Source organism: Ciconia boyciana, chromosome 14 (assembly GCF_034638445.1).
Source record: "Ciconia boyciana chromosome 14, ASM3463844v1, whole genome shotgun sequence".
Classification (NCBI taxonomy): domain Eukaryota; kingdom Metazoa; phylum Chordata; class Aves; order Ciconiiformes; family Ciconiidae; genus Ciconia; species Ciconia boyciana.
Genome location: NC_132947.1, coordinates 479,932 through 506,307, shown reverse-complemented (window position 1 = coordinate 506,307; position 26,376 = coordinate 479,932). Strand labels below are relative to the sequence as shown.

The 26,376-nt window shown below is 61.2% G+C and overlaps 3 protein-coding genes across 9 annotated transcripts; 2 read left to right on the top strand and 1 right to left on the bottom strand.

The window, feature by feature from the left end:
- Window positions 1-225: 225 nt before the first annotated feature.
- PLTP (phospholipid transfer protein) lies at window positions 226-8,034 on the bottom strand. 2 transcript variants are annotated; one of them, XM_072878793.1, is made up of 16 exons: window positions 7,899-8,034; window positions 3,835-3,950; window positions 3,479-3,578; window positions 3,270-3,398; window positions 2,956-3,111; window positions 2,699-2,762; window positions 2,526-2,589; window positions 2,316-2,407; window positions 2,001-2,177; window positions 1,760-1,819; window positions 1,498-1,659; window positions 1,255-1,322; window positions 1,130-1,172; window positions 865-928; window positions 701-777; window positions 226-586 (listed from the first exon to the last, which is right to left on the bottom strand). In XM_072878793.1, exons 2-16 carry the CDS (start codon window positions 3,941-3,943, stop codon window positions 446-448), a joined length of 1,506 nt encoding a protein of 501 aa, XP_072734894.1. In that variant the 5' UTR covers window positions 3,944-3,950; window positions 7,899-8,034; the 3' UTR covers window positions 226-445. The 2 variants fall into 2 exon arrangements, with proteins under 2 accessions (XP_072734894.1, XP_072734893.1); XM_072878792.1 differs by lacking the exon at window positions 7,899-8,034 and adding an exon at window positions 4,725-7,208.
- PCIF1 (phosphorylated CTD interacting factor 1) lies at window positions 7,370-20,329 on the top strand. 5 transcript variants are annotated; one of them, XM_072878787.1, is made up of 18 exons: window positions 7,370-7,507; window positions 7,778-7,886; window positions 9,043-9,322; window positions 10,760-10,898; window positions 11,096-11,220; window positions 11,692-11,829; window positions 12,252-12,382; window positions 12,620-12,774; window positions 13,009-13,156; window positions 13,365-13,448; window positions 14,217-14,316; window positions 14,531-14,693; window positions 15,945-16,117; window positions 16,602-16,688; window positions 17,193-17,377; window positions 17,888-17,981; window positions 18,200-18,375; window positions 19,222-20,329. In XM_072878787.1, exons 4-18 carry the CDS (start codon window positions 10,775-10,777, stop codon window positions 19,472-19,474), a joined length of 2,136 nt encoding a protein of 711 aa, XP_072734888.1. In that variant the 5' UTR covers window positions 7,370-7,507; window positions 7,778-7,886; window positions 9,043-9,322; window positions 10,760-10,774; the 3' UTR covers window positions 19,475-20,329. The 5 variants fall into 5 exon arrangements, with proteins under 5 accessions (XP_072734888.1, XP_072734890.1, XP_072734889.1 ...); XM_072878789.1 differs by lacking the exon at window positions 9,043-9,322 and adding an exon at window positions 8,802-8,984; XM_072878788.1 differs by lacking the exon at window positions 9,043-9,322 and adding an exon at window positions 8,802-8,998.
- A 3,039-nt stretch (window positions 20,330-23,368) lies between these two features.
- Window positions 23,369-25,664, top strand: LOC140659416 (E3 ubiquitin-protein ligase RNF182-like). 2 transcript variants are annotated; one of them, XR_012045122.1, is made up of 3 exons: window positions 23,369-23,661; window positions 24,089-24,914; window positions 25,008-25,664. XR_012045122.1 is itself a non-coding variant. In XM_072879075.1 (2 exons), exon 2 carries the CDS (start codon window positions 24,121-24,123, stop codon window positions 24,844-24,846), a length of 726 nt encoding a protein of 241 aa, XP_072735176.1. In that variant the 5' UTR covers window positions 23,369-23,661; window positions 24,089-24,120; the 3' UTR covers window positions 24,847-25,664. The 2 variants fall into 2 exon arrangements, 1 of the variants encoding a protein (XP_072735176.1); XM_072879075.1 differs by having other exon boundaries at window positions 24,089-25,664.
- The last annotated feature ends 712 nt before the right edge of the window (window positions 25,665-26,376 follow it).

Genomic DNA, 26,376 nt, shown 5'->3' with positions numbered 1-26,376 from the left:
TGGTCTGTGCCCCCCTCTCTGCGGGGGGTCACTGAGGCCTGGGAACGAGCCACCCGCAAGAGCAGGGGAAGTGCGGTTGCTCTCAGCCCCTCTGCCACGCTTCTGAGCTGTGGCTGCCTCCCATGTAGCTGAGCCGGGGGAGCAGCGCTATCTGCCTCCTTCCCCATCTCTCCCCACGTCCTGGCAGCTGTGCGGTCCGGTGTGGGCACATCCTCCAAGCAACGAGACCGCATGGGTTGGAGTCGAGTGGTTTATTAGTGTAATGAGAAGGGGTGCAGCAGGGGTTCCCAGAGCGGCTGTCTCCGCCTTGCTGCTACCCACCGGGGTCTGGGCGCCCTGCAGGACGTGCCAGCGGTACCGGAGAAGCTGCTTCCTACCTACAGTCTACGGGTCCAGCCCGGGATCTGCCCACGGTCCGGGGTGAAGGAGCGAGGGGGGAGAAGAGCTAGAGCTGGCGGGGGTCTGCGCTGGGCTCTGCAGGCCTTGAGCTGGGGTAGGCGGGGGTGGTGGGGGCCGGGCGGTATTTCTCAATCACCTCCCGCAGCCCCTTGGAAAAGTGGAGATCAGCTCCCACTGTGAGGAATCCCTGCGAAGGGGAAGAGGATTAGCGCAAGGCTGGGTGCGACTGTGCCCTGTCCCAGCAGGACGTGGTCCCTGCGCCCGCTGGGGGGGCCGGGGCTGTCCCCATCCTGCCACGTACCGCATGGTTGGTGACCACCTCCCTGGTGAAGTCCATGCCTTCTGGCAGTGGGATCTGCACCCCTTTTTTAGTCCTCTCTGCAGGGAGAGGAGAGATCAGCGAAGCGGAGTCCCACTGTGCCCCTGCCCCAAGCCCCGCTATGCGCAGGCAGCGGTGGTGCCTACCGTTAATGATGGGCATGATTGTCAGCTGCAGCAGGGTCTTCAGTGGGGCCTGCAGCGAGAAGAGCTGGGGAGAGAGCAGAGTGGGTGATCGCAGCGGCAGCAGTAGCAGCAGCAGACCTGCCCGGGCAGGGCACGCCCGCGCTTAGCTCTGGGTGGGCTGGAAGGGGTGTCCTGCGACGTGCAGCCCCTCCCCGAGCCTGCCCCGTGCTGTGGCTGGGGGCTAGCAAGGGAGGCTGGAACCCTGGGCTGGCAGGGGTCCGCTCACCGCCAGCGACTCCAGCGCAGACTGCTTGGAGTAGATGCGAAACCTGCAGGGGAGAAAGCAGCCGTGAGCGGGGCGTGGAGGGGACCTTCCCCGCAGCCTCCGTGGGACCCCAGCACGGGCCGTACCGTCGCAGGTCCAGCTGCACACGCAGCGCCTTCCCTTGCAGAAACACCCTGGCGCTCAGCTTTGTTTCCTAGGGAGAGAGAAGGCCGAATCGCAGCCCTGCTGTGCCCGCTGCCGTCCCTCTGCTTTGGGACACCAGACCCTTCCCACGGGGGGGGGTGGGAAACGCTCTTCCCCTGTGCGCTGGGGTGGCTGCACAGGGAGCCCCGGCCACGCGCGCCCCTCCCGGCCAGCCCCCCGCTCACCATGGCCATGCTGGAGAGCTGGACGGCAGGGTGGTCCGGGGGCACCAGCGAGATGTTGAGGAAGGCAGAGACTGAGACGGAGGTGCCCGAGGGCTTGATGATGCAGCGGGGGGGAGCTGACACCTGCAGCACCAGCCGCAGGGGAGCGTCCACAGCAGGGCTCTGGGGAGGGCAGGTGAGGCAGAGGCACAGAGCTGGGCCGCCCGTGCTCTGCCCCAGGGGCTCCCCTGTGCCTCCCGCCCCGGCCGGCTGCTCCCCTCACCAGCATGAAGATGGTCCCGAAGAAGGTGGCTCTCAGCAAAACCTCCAGGTCCTTGGGCACCTGCGGGGAGGACAAACCGCCGGAGGGTAAGCGAGCGGTTGCTGTTGATCCCAGCAGAGCCGCTCCCTGGATGGCACCTCCTCCGCTCTGCGGGCAGAGCCCAGCCCTCCCTCCTGCCCGGCGGCAGGCCCCTGCCCGCAGAGAGCGGCCTGTGCGTAGCCGGTGACCCGGCACGGCTTACCTTCTCCCCCTGGAGCTCTATGGCCAGCACACCCGCCTGGAAGTAGGCGTGCATGGCCGAGTCAAAGAAGTACTCGGAGAAGGCGACGTAGACCATGCGCTCGGTCTCCTTGATCACCGGCTCCACCGCGTGGTTCTCCAGCTCCTGGTTCTCTCTTGCACGGGGGAAGAACATGCCCTGGGCCGAGAACAGGAGACGTTTCTGCAGCCGTAGCGCAGCCCACCCTGCTCGCTCCGTGGTGCCCGGCGTGCAGGCTGGCACAGCTGCTCCCACGGGGACTGCGGGGGGGTCGGCAGGGCAGGATCCAGTGTTCACCTTGAAGTCTAGGTCGAGGGTGTCCGCGGAGACGGCCGGATCCCGCAGGAGGGAGTAGTCAATCCCGATGTGCTCATCCACGTAGTTCCTCACTGCCAGGGAAGATGTGCTGTTGTGACCCAGCCTGTGGGCCGCCCGGCAGCCCGGCGCCCAGCTCTGCCCTCCCCACGGTGAGTGGGGTCTGGTCCCTTCCCCCAGGGCAACACTCACCGGGCACCGTGTCCAGCACGGAGTTCAGCAGCACCAGGCTAGCGTGCTCCAGGGACGGGCAGATCTGAAAGGCAAGGGGCTGGGCTAAGAGGGGAATCGCTCCAGGTGCGGGTGAGGACCCGGACCCTCCTCCCGCCGCGGGGGCTCCGTCGCCTGCCTCCACGCGGCTGTACCTGCTGGCTGAGGAGGAAGCGCATCCCTGTGATGATGAAGGTGCTCAGGAACTCGTAGACCTTCCTGCAGGACACGAGAGCAGCTCTGCGGCCGCCTGCCTTCCCCTGCGGCTCCAGCCCTGCCCCTCCATCCCCGGGCGAGCACGCAGCCTGGGCCGGGGAAGTCCCAAGGGTGCAGAAAGCGGGGCCGGGGAGCCGGGCACAGGCAGAGCTGGCCCAGCGCAGGGACGGGGCTGCGGCGGTGGGGTTGGGTGTACCTGAGCGTGCCGGAGAAGCCTGCATGCATTCTGGCAATGGAGGCGTTGCAGGTGATGTTAGAGATCTTCAGGCGCCCAGCCTTGTCTTTGGCCAGCTGCAGCACGGTGTGGATGTGGACGCCATCCGCAGAGGCGTTGATGGAGCCAATGTCGTAGCTGGAACCGAGGAGAGCAGATGAGAGGAGCACACAGCTCCTACCAGCTCCAGGGCAGCAAGGCACCCTCGGCACCCGGCAGGCGTGGCCGAGCAGCGGCTGTGGCCCAGCCGTGGGGTAGGCTGGTGCCTGGGGGAGCGGGACGGGGAGGTGGCTCACAAGAACCAGTAGAGCAGCTGCCTCCGGAAGCGCAGGCTGATGGAGGCATTGGTGATGTTGAAGATGAGGTGCTGCTGAGGCTGGAAGTGCAGGTCCGAAAATGCCAGCTGCAGGTCCGTCACCTTGACCCTGCAGGGGAAGGGACAAAGACGGTCAGACGGACAGATGGATGCGGGGAGTTGCGTGCGCAGGGAGCGGGCAGCACTCACTGGCTGATGTTGTAGTGGAACTGCCCCTCCTTCCCGTGCAGGTCCGACACCGAGATGTTCTGCAGCTCCTGCTCCACGAAGCGCAGCCCCTCCTGCTTCACTGCAAAGCAAAATGAGCCTGGGCTGGCCACAGCATCGCCCCCCAGCAGCATCGCCCCCCAGCAGCATCGCCCCCCAGCAGCATCGCCCCCCAGCAGCATCACCCCCCAGCAGCATCACCCCCCAGCCAGTCCCCCGGCTCCTCTCCAGCCGCCCCTCGTGCAGGCAGAGCCTTACCCGGGTGCAGACCCCAGGAGCAGCGTCCCAACCCGCCTCTTACCCAGGCCCCGGGAGCAGGGTCCCATCCGGCCCCTTACCCAGGTCCAGCCCCTTGGAGGTAATCCGGATCTTGCAGCCGGGTGGGCTGTGAGAGGCCGTGACCAGCCAGGGCAGGAGGAGGAGGAGGAGGCAGCCGCTGGCAGCCATCTCGCACCTGGAGGCAGAGAGCAGGGTCAGCACAGGCTGGCCCAGTGGGTGGCACGGGGGACACCCGGCCACCCTGGGAGGCAGACGGCCGCTGCCCAGCCCGCTCGCAGCCCCGGGGCAGGGGTGGCCCTGAGGAACACCCCACGGCTCTGTTGCGCCCGCCGAACACCCGTGTTCTGCCCAGGCCCCCACTGCCTGAATCCCCGTGGACCAGCAGCCCACGAGTGGCGCAGCCCCCACCCTCGGGTGCTGCGCACAAGCCCCCGGCGCGGAGCCTGTGAGGCCCGCAGGGAACGCGTCCCCTGGGAACACTCGCTCCGGTCGGCTCCTGCCGGCCCCAGCAGCGTCCCACCCTGCCCTGAACACGCCCAGCTCCCAAAACTGCACGGCGAGGTGCGAGCCCGACATGTGCTGCTGCAGCGGGGAACCCCAGCACCCCACAGAGAAGGGAGCCCTCTCCTGTGGGGCCGCCCCACAGCCCTCCCAGCCCCACGGGACAGCCCCAGCTGCCCCCCCCCACCAGCCCCCATGGAGATGTGCTGCCTGCCCACACGCTGGGAGGGAAGGGAGCTGGAGCCTGTCCATCCAGCAGCGACAGGCAGGGCTCCCCGCAAGACCGTGGGGAGGGTCCAGGGCTCCCCCACAGCATTTCCCCCCAGGTCTCTGCAAGGGAGAGGACGGGGACCCTCCTGCCCGGGGCCCAGAGCCGCCGTCCTTCCCCGAGGCTGTGCACGGGCCCGGGGGCTCGCCCACACAATGCCGGCTCAGTTCGGGTACTTACAGCGAGGCTTGTCCTCGGCTCCCCTGGTGTGGGGAAGCTGAATCACGTGAAGGGAGGGAGGGAGAGCACCAGTAGCTCCAGGAGTTTCTTTTGAGCTGGCTGAGGTTCCCCTGCCTTTATATATCCCACCAGCTGCCACTCCTTGCGAGCCCACAGCTGGGAGGAGACAGCGGACGGGGAGGATGCAGGTCCCCGGCACGCTGCGCCCCGGCTGCCCGCCAGCACAGGCAGAAAGACAGCGGGCGGCTCAGACACCGGGGCCCCGGGCTGAGGGCGCTGCCTTCCTCCCCCACCGCAAACACAGCTCCCCGTGTCCCACACAAGCGGCCGCGCACCACGTCCCTGGGCCTCCCCCGCACCCCGGCAGCGCTCAGCCCTACGAGGGGCAGGCGCGCAAATGGGGTCCAAGGGGTTGGTGGCGTCGGGGCGGCCCCCCCCAGTCTGCGTTATGAAGCCTCCGCCAGTGCCAAGCTCCCCCAGACGCCCTCTCCCAGCGCCGGCCCTGCCCAGCGGGGTCTGCGCCAGGGCCAGAGCCCATCACGGGCCCCGCGGCCCCGGGCCGGGGGTGCCGACGGAGGCTGGTTTGTGCCCATCTGTGATGTGAGCCCCTCGGAGAAGGATCCTCAGCGCTGCCCCGACAGCGTGTGCCCCTGGCACAAACCGGGCAGCTCAGGGTCCGCAGGACGTGCCTCTGCCTGGACTCGCCCAGCTTGTCGCCGGCAGCCTGGCAGGCACCGGGGCTCGTGGCACCGCGACGGGTGCTGCCAAAGTGGCCCCAGCAGCTCCCACGCTGCCATCCTGCTCCCTCCCGCCCCTGCAAGCACCTACGGCGGGGAGCACGGGCAGCTCCTCCGCCCAGGGCTTCCTCCCCAGGCCCCCGGGGCCCTGCCCGAGCGAGCTGCGGGCGCGCAGCCGAGGGGCTGCCCCTGCCCTCACCACCCCCTCGGCCGCTTGAGCCTCCTCGCTCCTAGGACGGAGGCTTCACGCCGTTCCTCTGAAGAGTCCCCTCTCCCCCCCCAGGCCGCGCAACAAGGGGCTGGTCTGAGCCAGCACTTTGCGCTCCGGGCGATTATCTGTGCTGTAGGGCAGCAGAGCCCGGCCGTGCGGGGCTCGTGCGCCGAACGCAGGGAGACTCGGGAGACTTAGTGCTTACACAGCACTTATCCCTCCAGAACTGCTTTGCCAGCATTAACTCATTAAACTGACCCTGGTGCTCTCGGAGCAGAGGGCAGGACCTCTGGGAGAGCGAGCGGGTCGGGCCGCTGCCCAGGAAGACCGAAAGCCCCTTGGAAAGCTGGGCAGCAGGGAGACTCCGGAGGCAAAGGGCAGGAAAGGGCCCCGCGGCTGGGGGTGACAACCCCGCGGCTGCCCCTGCCCATCTCCGCAGTGGCTGTGAGCCAGCGCCGGCCACCATCCGCCCAGCGAGCCGAGCCCATGGGCTGTGAGGGGATGGCGGAGGCTCCTGCAGCCCCCTCCAGAAACTGGCAGGAGGCAGGAGCCCGTGTCCTGCCACGTCCCCCTTCCCCACCCGGCATCGTCCTCCAACACGCGTCGCGCTGGATGCAGACTGCCCCCGTCACGCTGCGAGTACCACGCTCTCTCGCGGGGTCTGGGCTCCCGTGCCGCAGGTGGCAGAGGCACGTCCGTCCCCACGAGCGCACAGCCCGGGGCTCCGGGAGGATGCAACCGGTGGGCACAGAGGAACCAGCGAGGCGGCTCCCGCGGGAGCTCCAGCTCCGCCGGGGAGCAGGGCCGGGCACGCACCCCGACGGGCCAGGCAGGAAGGCAGCAGCAGCCGCTGGTCTCAGGGCAAGGCAGCGATCCCAGGGGCCGGTGGAGGAGCACGGCCACCCGTCTCGGCGCCGGCGCCCAGCTCCACCCGCAAAGCGCCGCTCCGGGCGCGGGGCGGGCGCACGGCTGGGCACACACCTGCACGACCGTCCCATCGCGCACGGCCACCGGCCACGGTGGCCGAGGCGTGCACGCCACCGCAGCCTGTCTGAAACCTGACCTCGCGGGCCGCAAGAACAGCTAACGAGCGGGTGCGAAGGCAGGAACGCCTCAGCGGAAGCCCCTAAACAGAGGGATTCCTGTCAGCGGGCACGAACGGCGCTCGGCGCGGCCGGCTGCCGGCCCGCGGGCTGAGGCGTCGGCAGCGAGCGGCCGCTGGGCCCCGCCGGGCGGCCGAAGCCCCGCTGCGGACACCCAGCTGGGCCGCTGCCGCCGCCCGCCCGGCACATCAAGGCGCGGCCCCCGCCCTCGGGCCCGGCCGCCCAGCTCCACCCCGGCGCCGCCGCACTTCAAAGGCCCTTTGGTGGCGACCGCTTGCGGCCTCGCCCTGCCTGTGACAGGAACCGCCCGCGGCGGCCGGGCAGGGCCACAATGACAGGCTGCGCGGCCCGAAATAGCGGCGGCGGCGCGGCCGTGCCCACAACGGGGCGGGCTGCCGCCGCGCCACACCAAAGATGGCGCCGGGGGCAGGCGGGGCCGCCGCCCGCCCTCCGCGCATGCGCCCGCCCGCCCGCCCGAGCGCGGGCCAGGCTCGGCGCAGGCGCTCTGCCGCCGGGCCGGGGCGCGCGGGGAGGGGGGCGCGCATGCGCCGGGCGGCGCGGCCCGGCGGCGGCGCCTGCGCGGTGCCGCGGGCGGGGCGGCCCCGCGCCTGCGCACCGGCGGCCCGCGGTCCCGGCGCAAGATGGCGGCGGCGGGGCGGGCGAGGCGGAGGTGGGGCGGCAGCGGGAGACGCAGCGGTGCCCGGTGCCTACAGCCCCCGACCTCACGCCCAGGTAAGCGGCGCTCCCGCGCGGCCGGGGCCTGCCCTGGAGGAGGAGGAGGAGGAGGAAGAGGAGGAGGAGGAGGATGAGGGGGCGGGCGGCGACGGGCCGGGCGGAGGGGAGGCGGCGCAGGCCCGCGGCCGCCATCTTAGAGCGCGGCCGCCGCCGCTGCGCCCGCCCCGGCTGCGCTGGGCGCCGCGCTCCCGCCGCTGCCGCCGCGCCTGCGCGCGTTCCGGCGGCTCCTCCCCCGCGGCGCGCCGTAACGGCCTCCTGTCTCCGCAGCGGCCCCCGCGGGCCAGGCGCGGGACGCCTCGCTATGAGGATGCGGCCCCGGCGCGCCAGCGGCGAGCACGGAGCGACGGCCACGCGTCCCGCCAGGCAGCCCGCCACCGTAAGTACTCGCCTGCCCGGGCGCGGGGCCGCCCGGCCTCCGCCCCGCTTAGACCGTGCCCCCGGAGTCCTCCCGTCCAGCCTGCAGAGTTGTCGCCGCCGCCGCCTCCGCTCCGCACTCGCCGGGCGCCGGTGCCCGTGGCTGCCCGCCGGTCCCGGCCCGCCGCGCCGAGGAGCTCCGTCCCGTCACCGCCTCCGGGAGGGCAGCCCCGGGAGCTGCCTCCGCGCTGCCCGGCAGCATGCTTCCCCTCGGCAGACACGGTCTCTCGGTCCCCAGCGTGCTCGCCGCACGCGTGCGTGTGCCGCCTCGGGAGCTCTGTGCTCTGCTGAGCCCCTGTCCCGCCTCGCCAGGCGTGAGGGCTGGCCCTCGGGAAAGGGAGAAGTACTGATGGAAGGAGGCGGTGGCCTGGCTTCCAGCCTCCTGAAGCAGCCGTGGTTCTGGGATGAGGGAGAACCTTGCTGTGTCCCAGGGGGCTGTCGCTGCTCTCCTTTGTCTGCATTTGCTGTTGTCTCGTGTAAAATCCTGCCTCGGTGAAATGGAAACAAATAATGATCCTGTTTGCTGTACTTCTTTACTTTGTGTCTTCTTCCACCTTGCTGTGGTCTCTCTGGTTGTGCTGCTGCTGCTCCTAGGTTGTAAGCTCTCTGGGCAGGGACGGCGTTCTACTGTGTCTGTGAAGTACTGTATGCATTGCCATGGTGTATAAAAACAATACCGTAATCACCATAAAATGCTTACTCTGGATCCCTTTCACTGTCTAAGTCCCGATACCAGTTGCATAACAGTAGGGTTGCTTCTGTCAGGATTCCTGTTAGTTTGCTTTTCTCCTTTTCCCAGACCTTAAGGGTACTTGGGTTTAGTACTCATCAACGCCGATCAAGTGATAAAGCTTCTTGTCTACTTCCACCGTTCTAGTTTATCCATAAATGGGAGAAGGCAAAAGCAGCGAACCCTATTTGACACAGCCGTTTTGAGCGGTCAGAGGTGAAAAACACTGGCAAGTTGCCGCAGCCGGTGTGTGCTCTCCAGTCTAGGAAGATCTTGATACCCAGCGCTATCCGTAACTTCTTGAAATACATCCTTGGCTCGCTTTGGGAGGTCTGGTCTCGTCAGTATGTGCCAGTTCATTATAACGTGTTGTCTGTGTAATGTGCAGGACGCATCAGCAACTGCATGTGCGAATATGCTTTTAGTTAAGGAGGAGGGGCTAAACACATCCGTCGAACGTTACGGCACCTGCAGCACTGCCTGATGAGGCTCCTGCCTTGCAGCCCCAGGGGCTCTGGTGTGCTTCCTTGCACTGACAGCCCCGACACGAGTCTAAGCTCCTGCTGTGTCTCCTCGAGATGGCTGGGCTAACCTTGCCCCCTTTCTGGCAGCTAGCTGAAGTGAAGTGACTGTAGAGGGCACAGCGGGGTTGGAGTTCAGGAGGAAGTGTGAGTAAACAAAAATTGCGCAACACTCACCTGCTGAGGTGATTCAATGTCCGTGATTGCGTTGGTGTGCTCCGCAGCAGACGCTTTTGCCTGTGGGCTTGGTTATTGTTATCTGCCGAGTTCTGAGCAGAGACCAAAACTCCAGGTTTCTGCAGTGCCCCACAGCTTTCCTTGCTTACCCTTGCTGGAAGAACAGAAACATCTTCTGAGATGCTGGAAGGGTCAAGTGCTCCCCAGCCCTAGCCTGCATCACGCTGATTCCACAACCGGTACTACAGACAGCTTAGCTAGTGCCTGCTAGTTCTTGATCGTTGTCCGCTCCTACCATTCAGCTCTTCTGAAATAGCCACCACAGTTTTTAGGGACAGCAAGGGTGAATAAATCCAAAATAACTTAGTGTGCAAACCAAAGCAGAGTTTTTATTTAAGAGATGGTATACAAAGGAGCCTACTGCTGGGGCCACTGTGGTGTTCAGTTAAAAAACACACTTCTGTTTACAAGATTGTGCTACTGCGGCCCTAGCTTTGGTGTTGTGTAGGGTGTCTCCAAAGGCCTGTATAGAGTTAAGTAACTGAGGTAGATGGTAATAATTTAAAATGCCTTGTTTCCCCCCACTTCATTGCCACTGTCTTTAGGGCTGCCAGACAGAAGCAATCTGCAGTGCTGTTTCAAAAACTTCCCCGGGGGGGAAGAATGGTGACTAAGAGAGGAAAAGCCTAGCTGTTTCTCTCCAGCTGGCAACAATAAATTATGATTAAGATGAGCTTTATTGTTTCAACAGACCTTTTTTTGCATAACTGTTGTTATGAAGATGAAAAAGTACCAAAGGCTAAAACAGCCTGGCTGAGGCCTTACAGCTAGTCTGGGCCTGGGACATGCTGAGGAAGATAATTCAGGAGTTCCTGACTCCTAGCCTGCAGTTCTCCGAACCACAGAAGTTATTAGTGAAGCGCTAGGGCTATTTTATATAGCAGAAGCTTTTTAATAAAAGCCTTTTGTTTAAATTATGTGCAGTTACGTGTGTGTAAATGTTGATTTAAACTGTCTCTGAGGATAACAGATCAGATATGGCTAGTAGTATTAGCGTGGCAGAAGGTGGTACGTGTTCACAGAGGAGTGTGTTTTATTTTTTATGCTCTCAGTCCTGATGTATGGGACCAGGCGCTGCACTCTTAGGAGAGATCTAGCTGAAAAGTGAGTATTTTAAATGCTGGCCTTAAGAACTCCATGGTTGGTACCATTTAAAGCTCAGCATTCCTCATAGCTAGTTGCATCTAGGATAACGGGTGTTTTTCAGGACTTAGGTGCTGTTTTGTGTGTACTGGTTCAAACCCTGTTTTATTGTCAGAATGAACTTGTGGTGCTACAGCTGAGTGGGCCAAGTGGATCTGGGATCTTTCCTGCTGTAACACGGATTTTCTGTGTATTTTTTTCTAGTGCGGTTGCTGAGAAATGGCCAATGAGAATCACGGAAGCCCTGCAGAGGAAGCATCTCTCATGAGTCACTCACCTGGCACCTCCAACCAGAACCAGCCCAGCTCCCCCAAACCTATGCGACTGGTACAGGACCTGCCAGGTACTGACTCTGGTTTTGGGAAGGCCCGGCACAGAGTTCCACAGGGCCCTGCTAGCCGGGGAGAGAGGGTGAAGCGAGGTCGCTGAGGGAGGCTAGGAATGATGCGTGTTTCAGAGTGTGCTGTGACAGTAATGGGGACCTGAAGGGCAGGGCTGTTATTCAGGACTCCTCTCCTGACTCTCTCACTGTCTTCTCAGATGAGCTGGTGCAGGCTGGCTGGGAGAAGTGCTGGAGCAAGCGGGAGAATCGCCCTTACTACTTCAATCGCTTCACTAACCAGTCTCTGTGGGAAATGCCTGTTCTGGGACAACACGATGTCATTGTAAGTAAGCACTCATCTCAAGGGGCTGTGCCAGTACTGGGATATTCTGCAGGGGCAGGTGCCATGGTCTTGTGGACTTCAGATTGCACATGTGGGAGGGTCTTCTCTACCTTCAGAACTCCTTGCTGAGTCCTGTGTCTGGCTCGGTTCTGATGAAATGTTCCCCTTCAGGTGCATGCTCAGGTAGTGCTGTTCCAGGTGTAGTGCACTGCTCAAAGAACACTCAACCTGGGGGAGTTGAGTTGCATTTTTCTCATCTGAGTCTTAAAAAAAAAAGCATATGGACACAGGTCTAGAAGAGATTTTTTTTTTAGCTTTCTGCAGGTGTGAGTATTGTTGTCCTTATTTGCATCCATGTGGGAGCCTGGGGCAGTGAAGTGGGAAATTAAAGAGGGCTTACTGCCTTCGTTTGGGACTCTGCAGTGGCAGCCGATGAACTCACGTGTGCTGTTGTTGTTTGGATGCTCACAGTCAGACCCTCTGGGATTGAATGCGGCTCCGATGCCCCTGGAAGGTGGGATGATAGATACCTCTGTGGAGAGCAAGCAAAGGAAGAGGAGATTCTCTGAGGAGGTTCCACCGAGCGGCAATAGTATGAAAAAGTCCAAGGTGGGTCCGGTGCTGTGAAATAAATAGTCTTAAGGATGTTGTTCAGGCTGAAACCTAGAAGGTCTGGAGCTTGGACCTGGTTTTTTTCCACTGCGCAAGGTCAGGCCACCCTAGCACAACTCAAGCTGTGACAGCTGACACTCAGAAAGTACAAAAGTGGAAGCAGAGTCCGGTCCTGCCAAGTTGCCATTTCTCTCTTACAGCCTGAGGTGGAGTATGGGAGTTGGGAGATGACAGATTATGACTGAGAAATGTGGTAGCTTGCATGTCCTTGTTAACTTATGCCAACAGCAAGCAAAACGTGCTCTAGCAACTCACAGGGATGTCCTGAGTGGTGTACTGGTGCAGGATTGTTAGGTGTACTGGGCTGCTTCCCCTTTACCTGTCTCTGTGGGGCAGTAATTCATCTTTTACACGCCCAGGTGGACGTCCCAGGGAACCCAGCTGCTCAGCCAGTCCCCAGCTCTCCCAGTATTCCAGGAACCTCTGTTTTGAAGGCATGGTGTGTTTCACCTGAAGATAAACAGCAGGCAGCTCTTTTACGACCAACTGAGTGAGTTGTCTCCATTTGTCTTCTGTTCTTTTCTCGATGGTAGATTAGAGACACCTGGTTTTCCAGACGTCTTTGAAGAAGAGCCTGAGGGACGTAACACCCCCCTATATCTTTGCAAGGAGTCTTGATAGTTCAATTTCCTGGCTGGTGAAACAGCCCAAGGAAGCATCTTTAGAAGTAATATTTGATAATTAGCCAATGATCTGGCCATCCTGATGACATTTGCTTCTGCCATAGAGTATATTGGGACCTGGATATTCAGACAAATGCAGTGATTAAGCAGAGAGCACCATCTGAAGTGCTTTCTCCACACCCTGAGGTGGAGCTGCTTCGATCCCAGCTCATTCTCAAGCTGCGGCAACATTATCGTGAGCTCTGCCAGCAGCGAGAAGGTAAGTTTCTCTTGGGCTCCCCTTATTTGTGTTATCAGTCCTGCAGTACTGTGGGGTTCTTCCTTCTGGTTTATGTCTGTCTTGTCCTTGTGATCTCTTCTTGTGATGCTTATACTCCCTGTGACGTTGTTGGTTGTGAACTCCTTAGGCAGAACTCCAATGTGATGATCCTTATCAGAGCTTCTGGGCATCTCTCTATTGTACTGATTAGACCCTTCTTCTGTGCTTCTCCAGGGATTGACCCCCCAAGGGAGTCCTTTAATCGCTGGATGTTGGAGAGGAAGGTGGTTGATAAAGGGACAGATCCTCTTTTACCGAGTGACTGCGAGCCAGTAGTGTCTCCTTCCATGTTCAGAGAGATCATGAATGACATTCCCATCAGGTACTGTTCAAAGGCAGGGCACCTTGCTGGGATGTTTTTCTGTTGGTCTGGTCCAGTGATTTAGCTGCCGTGGTTCTGTGCGTTTGTGTTTTACTTGTGCTGGTGAAGTGGTAGGGTGCTGGTGATGTAAAGCTTGCGAACTGGACCTGGCCTCCATGCCTTCGCGGCAGCTGTGGAACTGATGCATGTGAATTTAAACTTACCTCAGGTTATCCAGAATCAAGTTCCGGGAGGAAGCCAAGAGACTGCTCTTCAAGTATGCTGAGGCTGCAAAACGGCTGATTGAATCCAGGTGGGAGTTCCTCTTACAGCACTGTCACATTCAGAAAAGAGAAAAAGGTTATAGGGACTTTTAGAAGGGGCTGCTGCATCCCACCTTACTCAGCGCTGGTCATCATCTTACTGAGGAAAAGCAAGGTTAGGAACCTACAGAAGAAAAACAACAGTGATGGAGGCCCGTTACAGTGAAGTCTGATGTTGGGAGGCTGAATGTATGCAGAGACAAGTGAGAATCTGTGAAATACTGGACATGGAATGCCTTCTGTCATTTATCCCTGAGGGAAGAAACAAGAGTGCTTGGGCACTCACTGCTATTAAAGAGCAGCAAGCTTAGAATGGTATTTTTATTATACCATGTATGATTTTTCTGACAAGTTCTGCCACAGGACAGAATTGAGGAAGATAGCCTTGTGGGGAAAATAAAAAGCTTGTTAATGGGGTAGTTTGCTCAGAGTCACAAGCTGCTAGCAGTGGCTGCATTTGAAAATGAGAGGCAAGATCAAAGTGGACCATTTCCATGACAGATAAATGCTTTATCTGCCTCTCCTGTTGCAGAGAGGACAGCACACAGCTACACAGCGTTTTGGAGAGAGCATGGCAGTCCCTAGTCATACAAATGTCTGGAAGCACTTTCCAGAGGAGGCCTGGAGGGGAGTGACAGGGTAGGGCCTTGAGGAAGTGTCAGCAGCTCTGTTCCCCTGCTGACAGAAGACCGTTGTGGTGGGATGGAATATATTGCCGTGCGGCCGTGGGTTAAATTTTGCTTCTCTGTTTTGTGCAGGAGTGCTTCACCAGACAGCAGGAAGGTGGTGAAGTGGAATGTGGAGGACACCTTCAGCTGGCTGCGACGGGACCACTCTGCCTCTAAGGAGGACTACATGGTCAGTATCCCTCCGCTCGTGCAGCTGAGCGCAGGGAGCCTGGGAAAGGATGGGGGGCGTGTTTGGGGCCAGATAAAAGTCCCTCTGGAGAAGGCTGCGATTGCTTTCCTTTGCTTCGTGAAATGGAAGTGACCGCGGCATGGAGACTCTGCATACCTCTGGGGAGTCCGGTGGTGGGTTGTGTAAGGGGCTGTCTGGTTCTCTGGTTCTGCAGGACCGCCTGGAGCACTTACGCAAACAATGTGGGCCCCATGTGTCTGCTGCAGCAAAGGACTCCGTTGAAGGCATCTGCAGTAAGATTTACTACATATCCCTTGAATACGTCAAGCGGATCCGGGAGAAGCATCTTGCCATCCTCAAAGAGAACAATATATCTGGTACGCAGTCAGCTCTGAAGAGCTATAGGGCTACAGCACTGCAACCTAAAGGCAATGCACTCTGGCCTGCCCCCATTCAAATAGCGTTATCTGTTGGGAGGGCTGCTCTGAGTCCACGGGGTTGAATTTAATAGTCAGAAATAGCCAGTCCAGCATAGGTCTCAGCTGACAGAGTCACACAGTCCCTATGCAGTGGCAGAGTGTTTTCCATCAAGTACTGTTACCGGCTGTAATATCAAATATCATAAATGTACGATTTGTCAGGATTAAGTAGCTTGGTAGGAGCTGACCACACTGAACAAGGTGTTAGTTCATTTCCCTGGACCATGCTTTTTTGCTCTGCTTCTTCATGAATTCCTGGGGACAGCTGACACTCCCCTTCCTAATGCCGAGCGCTCTCTCCTCCCTATATTCTCCTTTGCCACATTTCTTGGGTTCTGAGCACTTTCTGTGCTCCTCTGCCTCCCAGCATGTCACTGTGCACCCTTCTTCCTTTCCCAGCAGAGGATTCATGTTCCTTGATCTTTTCTCTGTTATTTCTTCCTGGTTTATGTCTGTACTTCTGCCTCTAGTCACCTTTTCCTTCTTCCATGGTCCCGGCTTCTTTCATCACCACGCTCTGTAGTCCTTTTCCTTTTGGGGTCCTAGCTCTCCTCAGACTCCTTTCAGATCCCAGTGTCTGCCTTTTGCTCCCTGTTTCTGCTGCTTGTCTTCCCACCCAATTGAATCCATGATTCCTTCCAACTGATCTTTCCCATGAGCTCTCTTTTTCCCTGCTGAAGCCGAGGCTAAGCTGCTGTCCGCGATGGGTAACCACAAGGTAGCAGGAAGATTCCTTTGCCTCCTGCACTTGACAGCCTAGGAATATTTATTGTGCTTTGGATGAGTTGGGGGCAAACTGAAATAACAACAGTAATGACAAGAAAAGTGTTTCACTCATCTGGAACGTGCCTCACGACGCTGGAATGGTTGTGTACAGTCTACAGGTCTGCTGCGTTAGAGATGGAGGAGAAGTACTGCAAAATGGGTCCTCTCTATGCTCTGGCAGTGGGTGATGGAATTAATTTGGGGAATCAGCTCTGAACCTAGGTAGCTGCCTACAAGATCTGTGACGGACCACCACGGTCTTTTTGGGGTGACCGGTCTGCTCTTTAGCCCTATTCCTGTCGCTGCATGTTGTGAGGTGGAAGGAAGATCTGTCCCAAACGTCCTTGGATTCTAATGGGCTGCCTTTCTCTTTATTCTCCGTAGCTGAGATAGAAGCTCCTGAAGTCCAGGACAGGCTCGTATACTGTTACCCAGTGAGACTGGCCATCCCCTCCCCCCCACTCCCCAGTGTGGAAATGCACATGGAAAACAATGTGGCATGTGTGCGGTACAAGGGGGAGATGGTGAAAGTGAGCCGCAACTACTTCAGCAAGCTGGTAAGGGCTGACTGCCAGTCCTGCGTGACTTGTCACAAACTGCTCTTTGGTGAGAGGTTTCATTTCTCCTTCTCCGAGAGGAGGGACTGTGCAGAGGGATGGAGTGCTGACCTGGCGGAGGCTGTCAGACACTGCCCTAATAGTAGCAGGAATGAGGATGGCTACTTTCACCTTGGTCAGGGTCGGGCTTCTGCTGGGAATACTTGCAAGGCGATGCCTGTATGCTTTGGATACTGTGCTGCGAGAATGGTTGTACTCGCAGCGCGGCAGCCCTTGCTGAGAAGCACTTGCTGATGTGGTACATTCATTCATGCTGGTAAAGAGCTTGCGGTTCACTCACACGGTAAAAGCAGATGTGCTGACAAGCCTCCATGCAGGGCCTCGCCTTGGTCATCGGTGTCCCTCTCCATGTCATGGTATGTTTGTGTACTGTCTTATCTTGGTTGATTCTGTTTGTGTTTAATGGCTGGGCTTTCTCTTCCAGTGGCTTCTCTATCGGTACAGTTGCATTGACGACTCTGGCTTTGAAAAGTTTCTGCCCAGGGTTTGGTGCCTTCTCCGTCGATACCAGGTACTGTCTCATCTCAGTTGTTGTACATCGGAAAGCCTTAGTCATAGTGGGGAACTGAACTTGTTGACTTTGTTCTGGGGGAGGTCTGCAGCTCTGGGAGCCTGATGCAAAATAGGGCTTAAACTGGGTCCATTGTCTGCTCCCAGTGTTTGAGATAGCACTGCAGTCTGGGGAGCAATTGTGATCTTGACAGGAGACCTCAAGGGGGGGTAAAGATAAATTTTTATGAAAGAAACCTTCAGTAGTTCTTGACTCTGAGGGCCGGCTAAAGGGGGATGTATGTGAAAATTGACAGTTGGTTTGTGGGGCCTGAGTTGGATGAAATATCTAAAGAGCATTCTTGGGTACATGCAGGGGACCTACACGAATTTGAGAAAGGACGAGGGGGCCCCGCATACCTAGAGGAGTGGGTGCATGGATGTATGGCCCTGGGTCCGCGGTCAGTGAAGGGAGCAGCAGGAACAGCGAGTGCAGGCACGGCTCACCGGGGTTTGCTCTCCCCAGATGATGTTTGGTGTGGGTCTGTACGAAGGAACTGGTCTGCAGGGGGCACTTCCCGTGCACGTCTTCGAAGCCCTCCACAAGCTCTTTGGAGTGAGTTTTGAATGCTTTGCCTCGCCCCTGAATTGCTATTTTAAACAGTACTGTTCGGCCTTCTTGGATACAGACGGGTATTTTGGATCCAGGGGGTGAGTCTTACGTTCCGGTGCCCTTGCCGTGTTTCTGTGTGGGTGTGTGCACGTGCGATGACTCAAGACCGGCTGACGTGTCTGTGCGCTCAGGGCGGTAGCTGGTTGTGTGACGTCTGCTCAGAAGGATGCGTACTTCAGGCCTGCCTAAAGGCAATGAGTGGACACAGGCTGGCTGTGAAACCGCCAGGAGTGTGCCGTTAGTCTGGTTAGAGGGCTCTGGTCCCTGGAGTAGTGCAGTTTATAGGTCTGCCAGTGCTTGCCCTTGTTCTGAGAATGGGAGACCTGGGCCCTCCAGCAGTCAGCCTGAATCGGCAGTCACCTTCAGTGACTACAGGTGGAGCGTGTCCCCAGGGACCAGTGCTGCTGTTAGAAGCAGCAGGCCCTGTACAGCTGGGGATTCAGGCTTTCCGAGAGTATGACTGCCTTTTCTGAGGAACGGATGCTTTTTAAGGTGTGAAAATTAGAATTCTGTCCTCTCTGATAGGGATCTTTGCCTTTTTCCTCCAGCCCGTGCCTGGATTTCTTCCCTATAAGTGGCTCTTTTGAGGCAAATCCTCCGTTCTGTGAGGAGCTGATGGATGCCATGGTTTCTCACTTTGAGGTATGTTCGCTCACCTGTGGAGTTGTTCTGAGTGGAGCCGTGCAGTCAGTCCTCCCCACTGCTCCCGCACCCTCGCAGCAGGGCTGTAATGCAGAAGGCAAAGAACGGTGACTGCTGCAGCACCGCTCTAGAAGCAGGAATGTTTCCTGTCAGTAGAACTCATGAGACAGGTCATTGCTCGGCCAGTGCTGAGATTGTTCGTTCTCTTGTTCAACTAGAAACTGCTGGAGAACTCCAGTGAGCCTCTCTCCTTTATCGTCTTCATCCCCGAGTGGCGGGACCCTCCTACACCAGCCCTGACCCGCATGGAGCAGAGCAAATTCAAGCGGCACCAGCTCATCCTGCCAGCCTTTGATCACGAATACCGCAGCGGGTCTCAGCATGTCTGCAAAAAGTAGGCCTTTTTCTCGAGTCCTTCTGGGAATGCGTTTCTGAAGCCGTATGACAGAAATAGCCTGTCCTAGGTTGAAATCAATGGGAAGTAGGGAGCACGCAAGGAAGAACGCAGTGCATAATCACCCTGGATTTTCACGATAGGCACGCCGAGTGTTGTGAATTTTCACGTTCATTTAATGACTACTGAGGTATTTCACTAACAAAAAGCTTGCGAGTGGTGTATTCCTTGGGTACAAGTTCGGTCTGAACAGGCCATACATGCGGTGCTGTGGTGATCATCTCTGCTCCTCTGCCAGCCCGCTGATCTGGTGAGCCAGCTGAGCAGCGTTTCCTGGGCTGCCAAATGCCGCAGCAATTGGGTGTCACTCGGGGGAAAGCAGAAGCAAGGGGCAGGTAGGGTCTTGGTCCTTAGCGGAGCAAGCTGCCCGTTGGTCTGCTGTGTAAGCAACAAGTTCAAGCAACAACTTGTTTAAGCAACAAGTGCTTAAACAGTGAGTTCTCTGTACCTGGTCACGATTGATGCCTTACCACGATGAGTCTCCTTCTGCAGGGACAGCGATGTCCCGGTGCACATTCTGGTAGAGAGCTACGTGGCTATGCAGCATCAGTGCTTCTCTGAAAGTTCGCGAGCCTCTGCCTTTACTCAGAAATGCCTGACACTGCACTCTGCCTGCTCTTTTCCTCAGAATAATGCGAGAAAAGGACAGAGACAAATACTTGTCCTAAACGTTACCTGCAGGAAGAGGAGGGGCAGGTGCTAGGAAGTGGATCTGGGTGACAGTTGTGTGACTTGCAGGCGGGTGGGCCCGGGGAGATTCTGAGTGCCTGTTGTCTTCCCTTGCAGAGAGGAGATGTACTACAAGGCCGTGCACAACACAGCCGTCCTCTTCCTGCAGAACAGCGCGGGCTTTGCCAAGTGGGAGCCCACACCGGAGCGGCTGCAGGAGCTCGTTGCAGCCTACAAGCATTCAGGCCGGACCCTGAGCTCCTCGTCCTCCTCCTCCTCGTCCTCCTCATCCTCCTCCTCCTCCACAGCAGACAAAGAGCGGGAGCTGGGCCGAGAGCAAAGCAGCAGCCGGGAGACTAATCCCAACTAAGGTGCAGAGGTGCGAGGCAGCAGGGGAGGTGCCAGCGGCCCCGAGGAGGCTTGCCAGGGCAGTGGAGAGACTGCTGGCTGCGTAGCACCGGCCTGGGGGACTCTTGCGCAGCCGCTCCACGGCACCCGCTTTCCTCTGCGAACTGCACGCCGCCCCCGCCCAGGAGTGCCGGGGAGCGCCCGGCTGCTGGCGGGGAGAGGAGGCTCGGCTGCGGCCCTCGCCGGAGGGCAAGGAAACCCAGCGTGGCACGGCAGGAGGAGCAGGCAGCCCCTTTGACGCCGGGGTGCCGAGGGAAGGGGCAGCCGGAGCTGGGACGCACGCACGGGCGGAAGGACGGCAGGACAGATGGAGGGACGGATGGCAAGCGCGAGTGCTCGGCGCCCAGCGCCGTGGCTGGAGGGGCCCCGGCAGCTGGCCGCAGCCCGGTGCCGGCAGGAGAAGGGCGGGCAGAGCCCGGGGCCTCCTGCGGCCGGGCTGGCACCAGCACAGCTCCGTGTCCATAGTGTAAATAGTTCTGTCCGTGGCGCCCGTGCTCCTCGCAGGGCTGCTCCCATCGCATCCGTGTTTCTTTCCCACGTGTGTGAGTCCCGTGTTCGCCGACGCTGTGTACCGTATAGGGGAGGGGCGGAGAAGAGGAGTTTCTTTGGTGTGTAAAGACGTCTTTGCAGCTGTTTTGTAGTCGTTGTGGTTTTTATGCGGAGCCTCTGGGCTTTATTTAACCTCCTTGGGTTTTGTTTTGTAAGAATTAATTTAACACCGCTAACCATTTTATTACTTTTATCAAGAAGAGCAAAGTCTATTTTTGATTTCTGTTTCCTAGTTCTTAGGAACATTAAAAACCAGCATACAGCTCTGCCCCGTGTCCGTGCCTTTCCTTCTCTGTCATCCAGGGGCCTGTGGTCGCCCCCTGCCCTCGCCTCTGTCTCGCTCTGGCTGAAAGGTAGAAAAATGTTGGGGTTTTTTGCAGAACTATCTGGCGTCTGACCCGTTCTGTGCTGCGGTGCCCTCCTGGTGAATTTTTTTTCCTAACGACCAGTGTGAACCCCCTAAAGCAACCCAACCACTACCCTCTTGGTTCATTGTCTGCCGCTACCGTGAAGGGTTTGGCTTTCTCTTCCCTGCAAGCGGCCTTCCAAGAAGTGCAGGCAGCTGTAATCGCCCTCAGCCTCTTCAGGGCAGAACCACCCAGCTTCTCCTTGCGTGGCCTCTGCTCTCGGCACTTTGCTAGCCCTTCGCCCCCCGATCGGGGAAGCCCGGGCTGAGCCGTGTTGCAGGCACGGCCTCGTCGGGGCGGAGCAGCGACCGATGCGGTGGTGAGAGCTTGGCTGGGCTTTCCTGCGGGCAGTCCCTAACGCTGGCCGGGGGGGACACGTCCGTGGTGAGCGGGGAGATGTCCTGGGTGGAGCGGCCTGGGGCTCGATGCACCGCGCTGTTGAAGCGCAGACCTTCCCTGGCTGGACCGGTCTTGCTTCAGCTTCCAGCCATCGATCTCGCCCTGTCCTTGGCTGTTGGATTAAAGAATCGTTCGCTACCGCCAGCCTCTTTTGGCCTAACGAGGTGAGGGTGGCTCTGGGGGTTCAAAGCCATGGTAGTTCTCTGACCCGGCTTTTCAGGGGTTTGGGAATTTCCCGGCTTTACCTCTAGAGCCCCCGCTGCCTCTGGACGGGCTGCAGGCACCATGGAAGCCAGTCCTCCCTGGCTGCGTCTTGCTGTCCCAGAGGAAAACGGCTCCGGGGTGGGTTAGCGTTGCCTGGAAGCCTGTAATCCTGCAGCCTTGTCGGGCTGCGTTTCTCGGCACAGATCAAACAGGTCACGAGGTTTATTAGTTAAAAGCCAGGTCGTGAGGAAGCACCGTGGATCGTGGGTCCGTGTCATGCACGTGGCGCGCTGCAGCCAGCAGCACCGGTGCTGCGGCAGTGCTGGTGCTGCTCTGTGTGGGCCAGAGCAGCCCGGCCCTGCGTGCTGCCTGCGCAGCCTGCCCCCAGTGCCTCCGCAGCTCTCCAGGGATGCTTTCAACAACAGAGACGAGGAGATCATTGACATCCTTCAATGACACTCGGGACGGCTGGGAACTCAGTCAGTGAAAGCAGCAGTTCGTAATGCTTTTTTTTCCTTTTATTCATTATTTTGAGCCAAAGCAGGCTGCTCCTGAAGTTCAGGTGACCAGAGACGCACACTGGCGCTGGGAAGTTCAGCAAACCTGCTCCTTGGTCAGTCTGTCCTCACCGAGTCCTTTGCCTTGCTCCGTCGGGTGATGGTCAAGTACCGTGTTAAGTATTTAATTGCAGGAGCACGCTGGGACCCGAGCCCCGGTGGCAGAAGTAGGCAGGCTCCGGCTCCGGAGGAGCGCAGGGACGAAGCGGCAGCTGGTTGAGGGTCCGGTGAGGGTGGAGGGGCCGAGGGCGCGTGGCCGGGACAAGGAGCAGGCTCTGCTCACAGGACTGAGCTGCCCGATCCTCAAGGCAGCGAGACCGGCTGGCATGGGGCACCCCCATCAGCCCGGCGCCAAGACAGGACGTGACGCTTCCCACCGAGACACTCGGTGGTGGCCGTCCCGCAGCGCTCGGGAGTGCTCGCTGCCCCGCTGGGCCTGTGCCAAGGGTGAAGCCAAGGGCGGGTGACCGAGGCCGGGCCAGCAAGGGCTGTGCGAGGGGCTGCGGTGGTGGGGCAGCCGGGGATGCAGCTGGGAACCGTGGGGGCTACAAGCGGGACTGGGGGGACGAGGTCAGCGGTCGCATTGGGAACTGGACGTCGCCGGGTCCCCTGGCCTAAATCCTTCCAGACTCTGCCAAATCTTGATGATTTGAACCAAAGGGCCCCTCTCTGACGCTGCTCTGGGCGGCTCCAGCCCAAGCGGCTGCTCTGGCGCGGGCCGGAGCTGCGGCCCAGCACTGTGCTCGTCAGGATGTGGACAATAATTACCTGGGCAGTTCACGGAGCTCAGCAAACAGAGTAGAGCCCTGCGTGGCAAAACAACCCCGTAATTTTCTTTTTAACCGGCACAGACACCCTGTCCTGCGCGCCGAGGGGGCTGAGAGCAGCAAGGCGTGACCTTGTCGCTGACGAGGGGCTGGAAACCCCCCGGCAGCACCTGGCCTCGGGCACGTCCCCGCGTCGGCTGTCACTGCGTGGGGTCCCCGCTGTCGCCCCCGCAAGCGCTGCCGCCCGCTCTCCTGGCTGGCGGCGCAGCGGGAGGGAGGTTTGCCCCGTCGGCGCTGGGGAGGAATCGGCGCTGCCAGCCTGCCTTCAGCCCTGGGCAGCGGGGGGGGGGTCTCTGACGGCCGCTGCCCCTCGGGGGTGCTGGAAACACCCCTGCAAGATCTGCAGGCGGGGCCGGGGTTTGGCACGGGCTGGGAAGACCCAGCTGCGGAGAGGGATGTGCCAAGGGCTCAGCCGTGCCCGGCCTGGCTCCGGCAAGTGCTGCGGCCCCCGAGCGCCCCCGGCCCTGGCTCCCTGGGGCGCAGAAGCGGGGCGGGGCGGCTGGGCCAGCCCTGGCAGCGCCGAGCGCTTCTCCGCGCCCCGGGATCCCCACGCTGCGGGCGACGCGCCGGGCCCGGGACGGGCGTGCAGAGCCCTCCCCGCTGGGCACCTCACGCCTGAGGCTGCCTCTGCCCCTGGGGCCGAGCAGGAGACGCCCGTTCGCAGGCCAGCGAAGGGGAGAGGGGCCGCCCGTGCCGCGGGTGCCCCCAGGACCCCGCTCCGCGGCCGCCCCCTCCCGCGGGCCGGGGGCTGCAGGGCCCCAGGGGGAGGCGGGGAAGGAGATTCCTCCGGGCTGCCCGGGAGCGAGGGGGCCGCAGGCAGCCGCCCCGCCCCGCTGCAGCCCGGCGGGGGCCCGGGGGACCCCGCAGCCCCCCCCCCCCCCCGGCTGCGCCCTGCGGCGCGGGTGGGCCCGGCCCTGCCCTGGCGGGGCTCCGCTCGCCGCCGGCCCCGGCCCCGGCCCCGGCCCCGGCCGAGCATCCGCCTCCCGCTCCGCGTTGCCAGGCCAACGCCGCGGAGGAGCTGCCGGCCCCTGCGCCGGGGCTGCCTCCGCAGCGTGGCGGGCAGCGCGCCCCACGCCGCCCCATGGGCCGCACGCCGCCGCCCTGCCTGCCGCCGCGGCGAGGGCCGCAGCCCGGCCCACCGGGGCCGCGGGGCCGGGGGCCGACCCACGGCTCTGGCCCGCCCGGGAGCCGCGGCGCGGACCGCAGGTACGGGGGGGGGGAGGGGGGGGCGGGCCGGGAGCCGGCTCGCCCACGGCCCCGGGGGGGCGGGGGGCGCGGCTGCAGGGCAGCGGGACCTACGGCCAGCAGAGCCCGGTGTCCGGAGCCGGCCCTGCCCCGGGGAACCTGCAGGCACGGGGAGGGACGAGCTGCACGCAGGACCTGGGCCCCCACCCTGCAGCCAGTCCCGTCCCCCGGGAAGGGCGCCTGCCTCCCCCCACCCCCCGCACCCCACGCGGAGGCCGGGATGGGGGCGAGTCCCAGCGCCGGCGGCACCGGCCGGAGCTCGGAGCCGGGCGGTGCCGGCCCCCGCTCTGCCACAGAGCCCTGACCGGACCCTGTCTGTGGGGCGCAGCAGGGCCTGGGAACCTGCCCCACTGAGCCCTCGCTCGCAGCGGCTTCCCTCTCCCCGCAGCCCAGCCGGCACCCAGCCAGCCCTGCGGGAGCATGGCCCAGCGGGACGGAGAGCAGGGGCCTCGGTCGATGGCACTCGCGGTCCCCGAGCTGGAGTGCAACATCTGCTACAGCCGCTACGACGCCCGCGCCCGCAGACCCAAGCTGCTCTGCTGCGGCCACCGCCTCTGCGCCAAGTGCCTGCGCAAGATGGTGGCGCTGGGGGACGCATCGCCCCGCCAGCTCCGCTGCCCCTTCTGCCGCCGGCACAGCCCGGTGCCCGGTGGGGACGTGCAGTGGCTGCAGGATGACGGCGAGGCGCTGGCACTGCTGACAGGCCGTGAGTGGGCCAAGAAGCGGGGTCTCCCCCGGTCCCCCGAGGTCCTCCTCTGCCCCAGCGTGCTGGAGCCCGTGCCTGGCCCCGACTGCCTGGTCGTCACCATCCTGGAGGTGCCGGAGGACGTGGCCCCGCCGGAGGGCCTGGGCAGGCTGGAGGTGGTGCGGCTGTACCGCCCCGCCAGCCTGGGCGCGCTGCCCTGCCACGGCCCGGGGCAGAAGTGCCACTCCTGGGGGTGGCAAGCCGTCCCCCGCTTCATCCTGGGCATCCTCTGCCTCCTTTACGTCAGCTCCCTGCCCTTTGGCATCTACCTCCTGCTCATTGAGCACCACAGCCTGGGCATCGTCCTGGTCAGCCTCGTGCCCTCCACCCTCCTCCTCTGCATCGTCTACAGCCTCTGCCAGTGCCTGTGCCGGGAGGTCTTTGGATTCCCCCACTCCTGACCCTGCACAGCCGAGCCCTGTGCCCGCGCCGGGGAGGCTCTGGGCACCTTGGAGCATTGTCCCTCGGGGTATGGCTGTTCCCTGACCCACAGCTGACCCACAGCGTGGTGGTGTGACTGGACCACGGGGAAATGCTCAGCGCCTGTTGCCTTCCCTTGCAGAACAGCGCGGGCTTTGCCAAATGGGAGCTCACACCAGAGCGGCTGCAGGAGCTCATTGCAGCCTACAAGCATTCAGGCCGGACCCTCACTTCCTTCTCCTCCTCCTCCTCCTCGTCCTCCACAGCAAAGAGCGGGAGCTGGGCCGAGAGCAAAGCAGCAGCCGGGAGACTAATCCCGACTCAGGAAGCGCGAGTGCTCGGCGCCCAGCGCCGTGGCTGGAGGGGCCCCGGCAGCTGGCCGCAGCCCGGTGCCGGCAGGAGAAGGGCGGGCAGAGCCCGGGGCCTCCTGCGGCCGGGCTGGCACCAGCACAGCTCCGTGTCCATAGTGTAAATAGTTCTGTCCGTGGCGCCCGTGCTCCTCGCAGGGCTGCTCCCATCGCATCCGTGTTTCTTTCCCACGTGTGTGAGTCCCGTGTTCGCCGACGCTGTGTACCGTATAGGGGAGGGGCGGAGAAGAGGAGTTTCTTTGGTGTGTAAAGACGTCTTTGCAGCTGTTTTGTAGTCGTTGTGGTTTTTATGCGGAGCCTCTGGGCTTTATTTAACCTCCTTGGGTTTTGTTTTGTAAGGATTAATTTAACACCACTAACCATTTTATTACTTTTATCAAGAAGAGCAAAGTCTATTTTTGATTTCTGTTTCCTAGTTCTTAGGAACATTAAAAGCCGGCCTACGGCTCTGCCCCGTGTCCGTGCCTTCCCGGGGCTCCTGGTCCCCTCTCCCTCGCCCCGCTTGTCACCCCGGGGCTGCACGGAGCCACCTGCCCCGAGCCCGGCCCCGGGGGACAGGGGGACCCCGGTGGGTCTGAGCCCGGTCCCGGCAGCCCACTATCCCCCCCCTTCCCCCCCCCATCGTGTGCAGTGCCTCCCGCGTGTCCCTGTCAATGCATGTTTGTGTCCATCTCTGTGCTGCCCCAGCCCAGTGCCCCACGCGTGAGCCCACCCCACAGGTGACCCTGAATGTCCAGGGAAGGGGAAAGGCGAGGAGGCATTGGGACGGCACCGAATCGCCTGGAAACGCTGCGGCTCTTCCTCCACCGAACAGGGAGGGCCCCCTCGGGGGCCCCAGCCGGCGGTGGGGCCGGTGAACCCCCGGCAGCCTGGCCAGGCACGCAGGAGGGTCCCGCTTTGGGCAGCGCGGGGACATCTCTGGGGAGCGGAGGGGGCCGGGCAAGGGGCAGCCCGAGGGGCTCCGGACAGGACCTGCCCTGCTCCCCGGGGCGGTGGAGCCACCCACATCAGCGCTGGCGGTGGAGATGCCTTATCCCCGCCAGCACCTCCACATCCCCGCCACGGACAGGCGACACCAGGGGGTCCGAGACAGAGTCACGTTTATTAATGCCCCGCGTCCCTCCCTGCCCATACCTCCCGCTC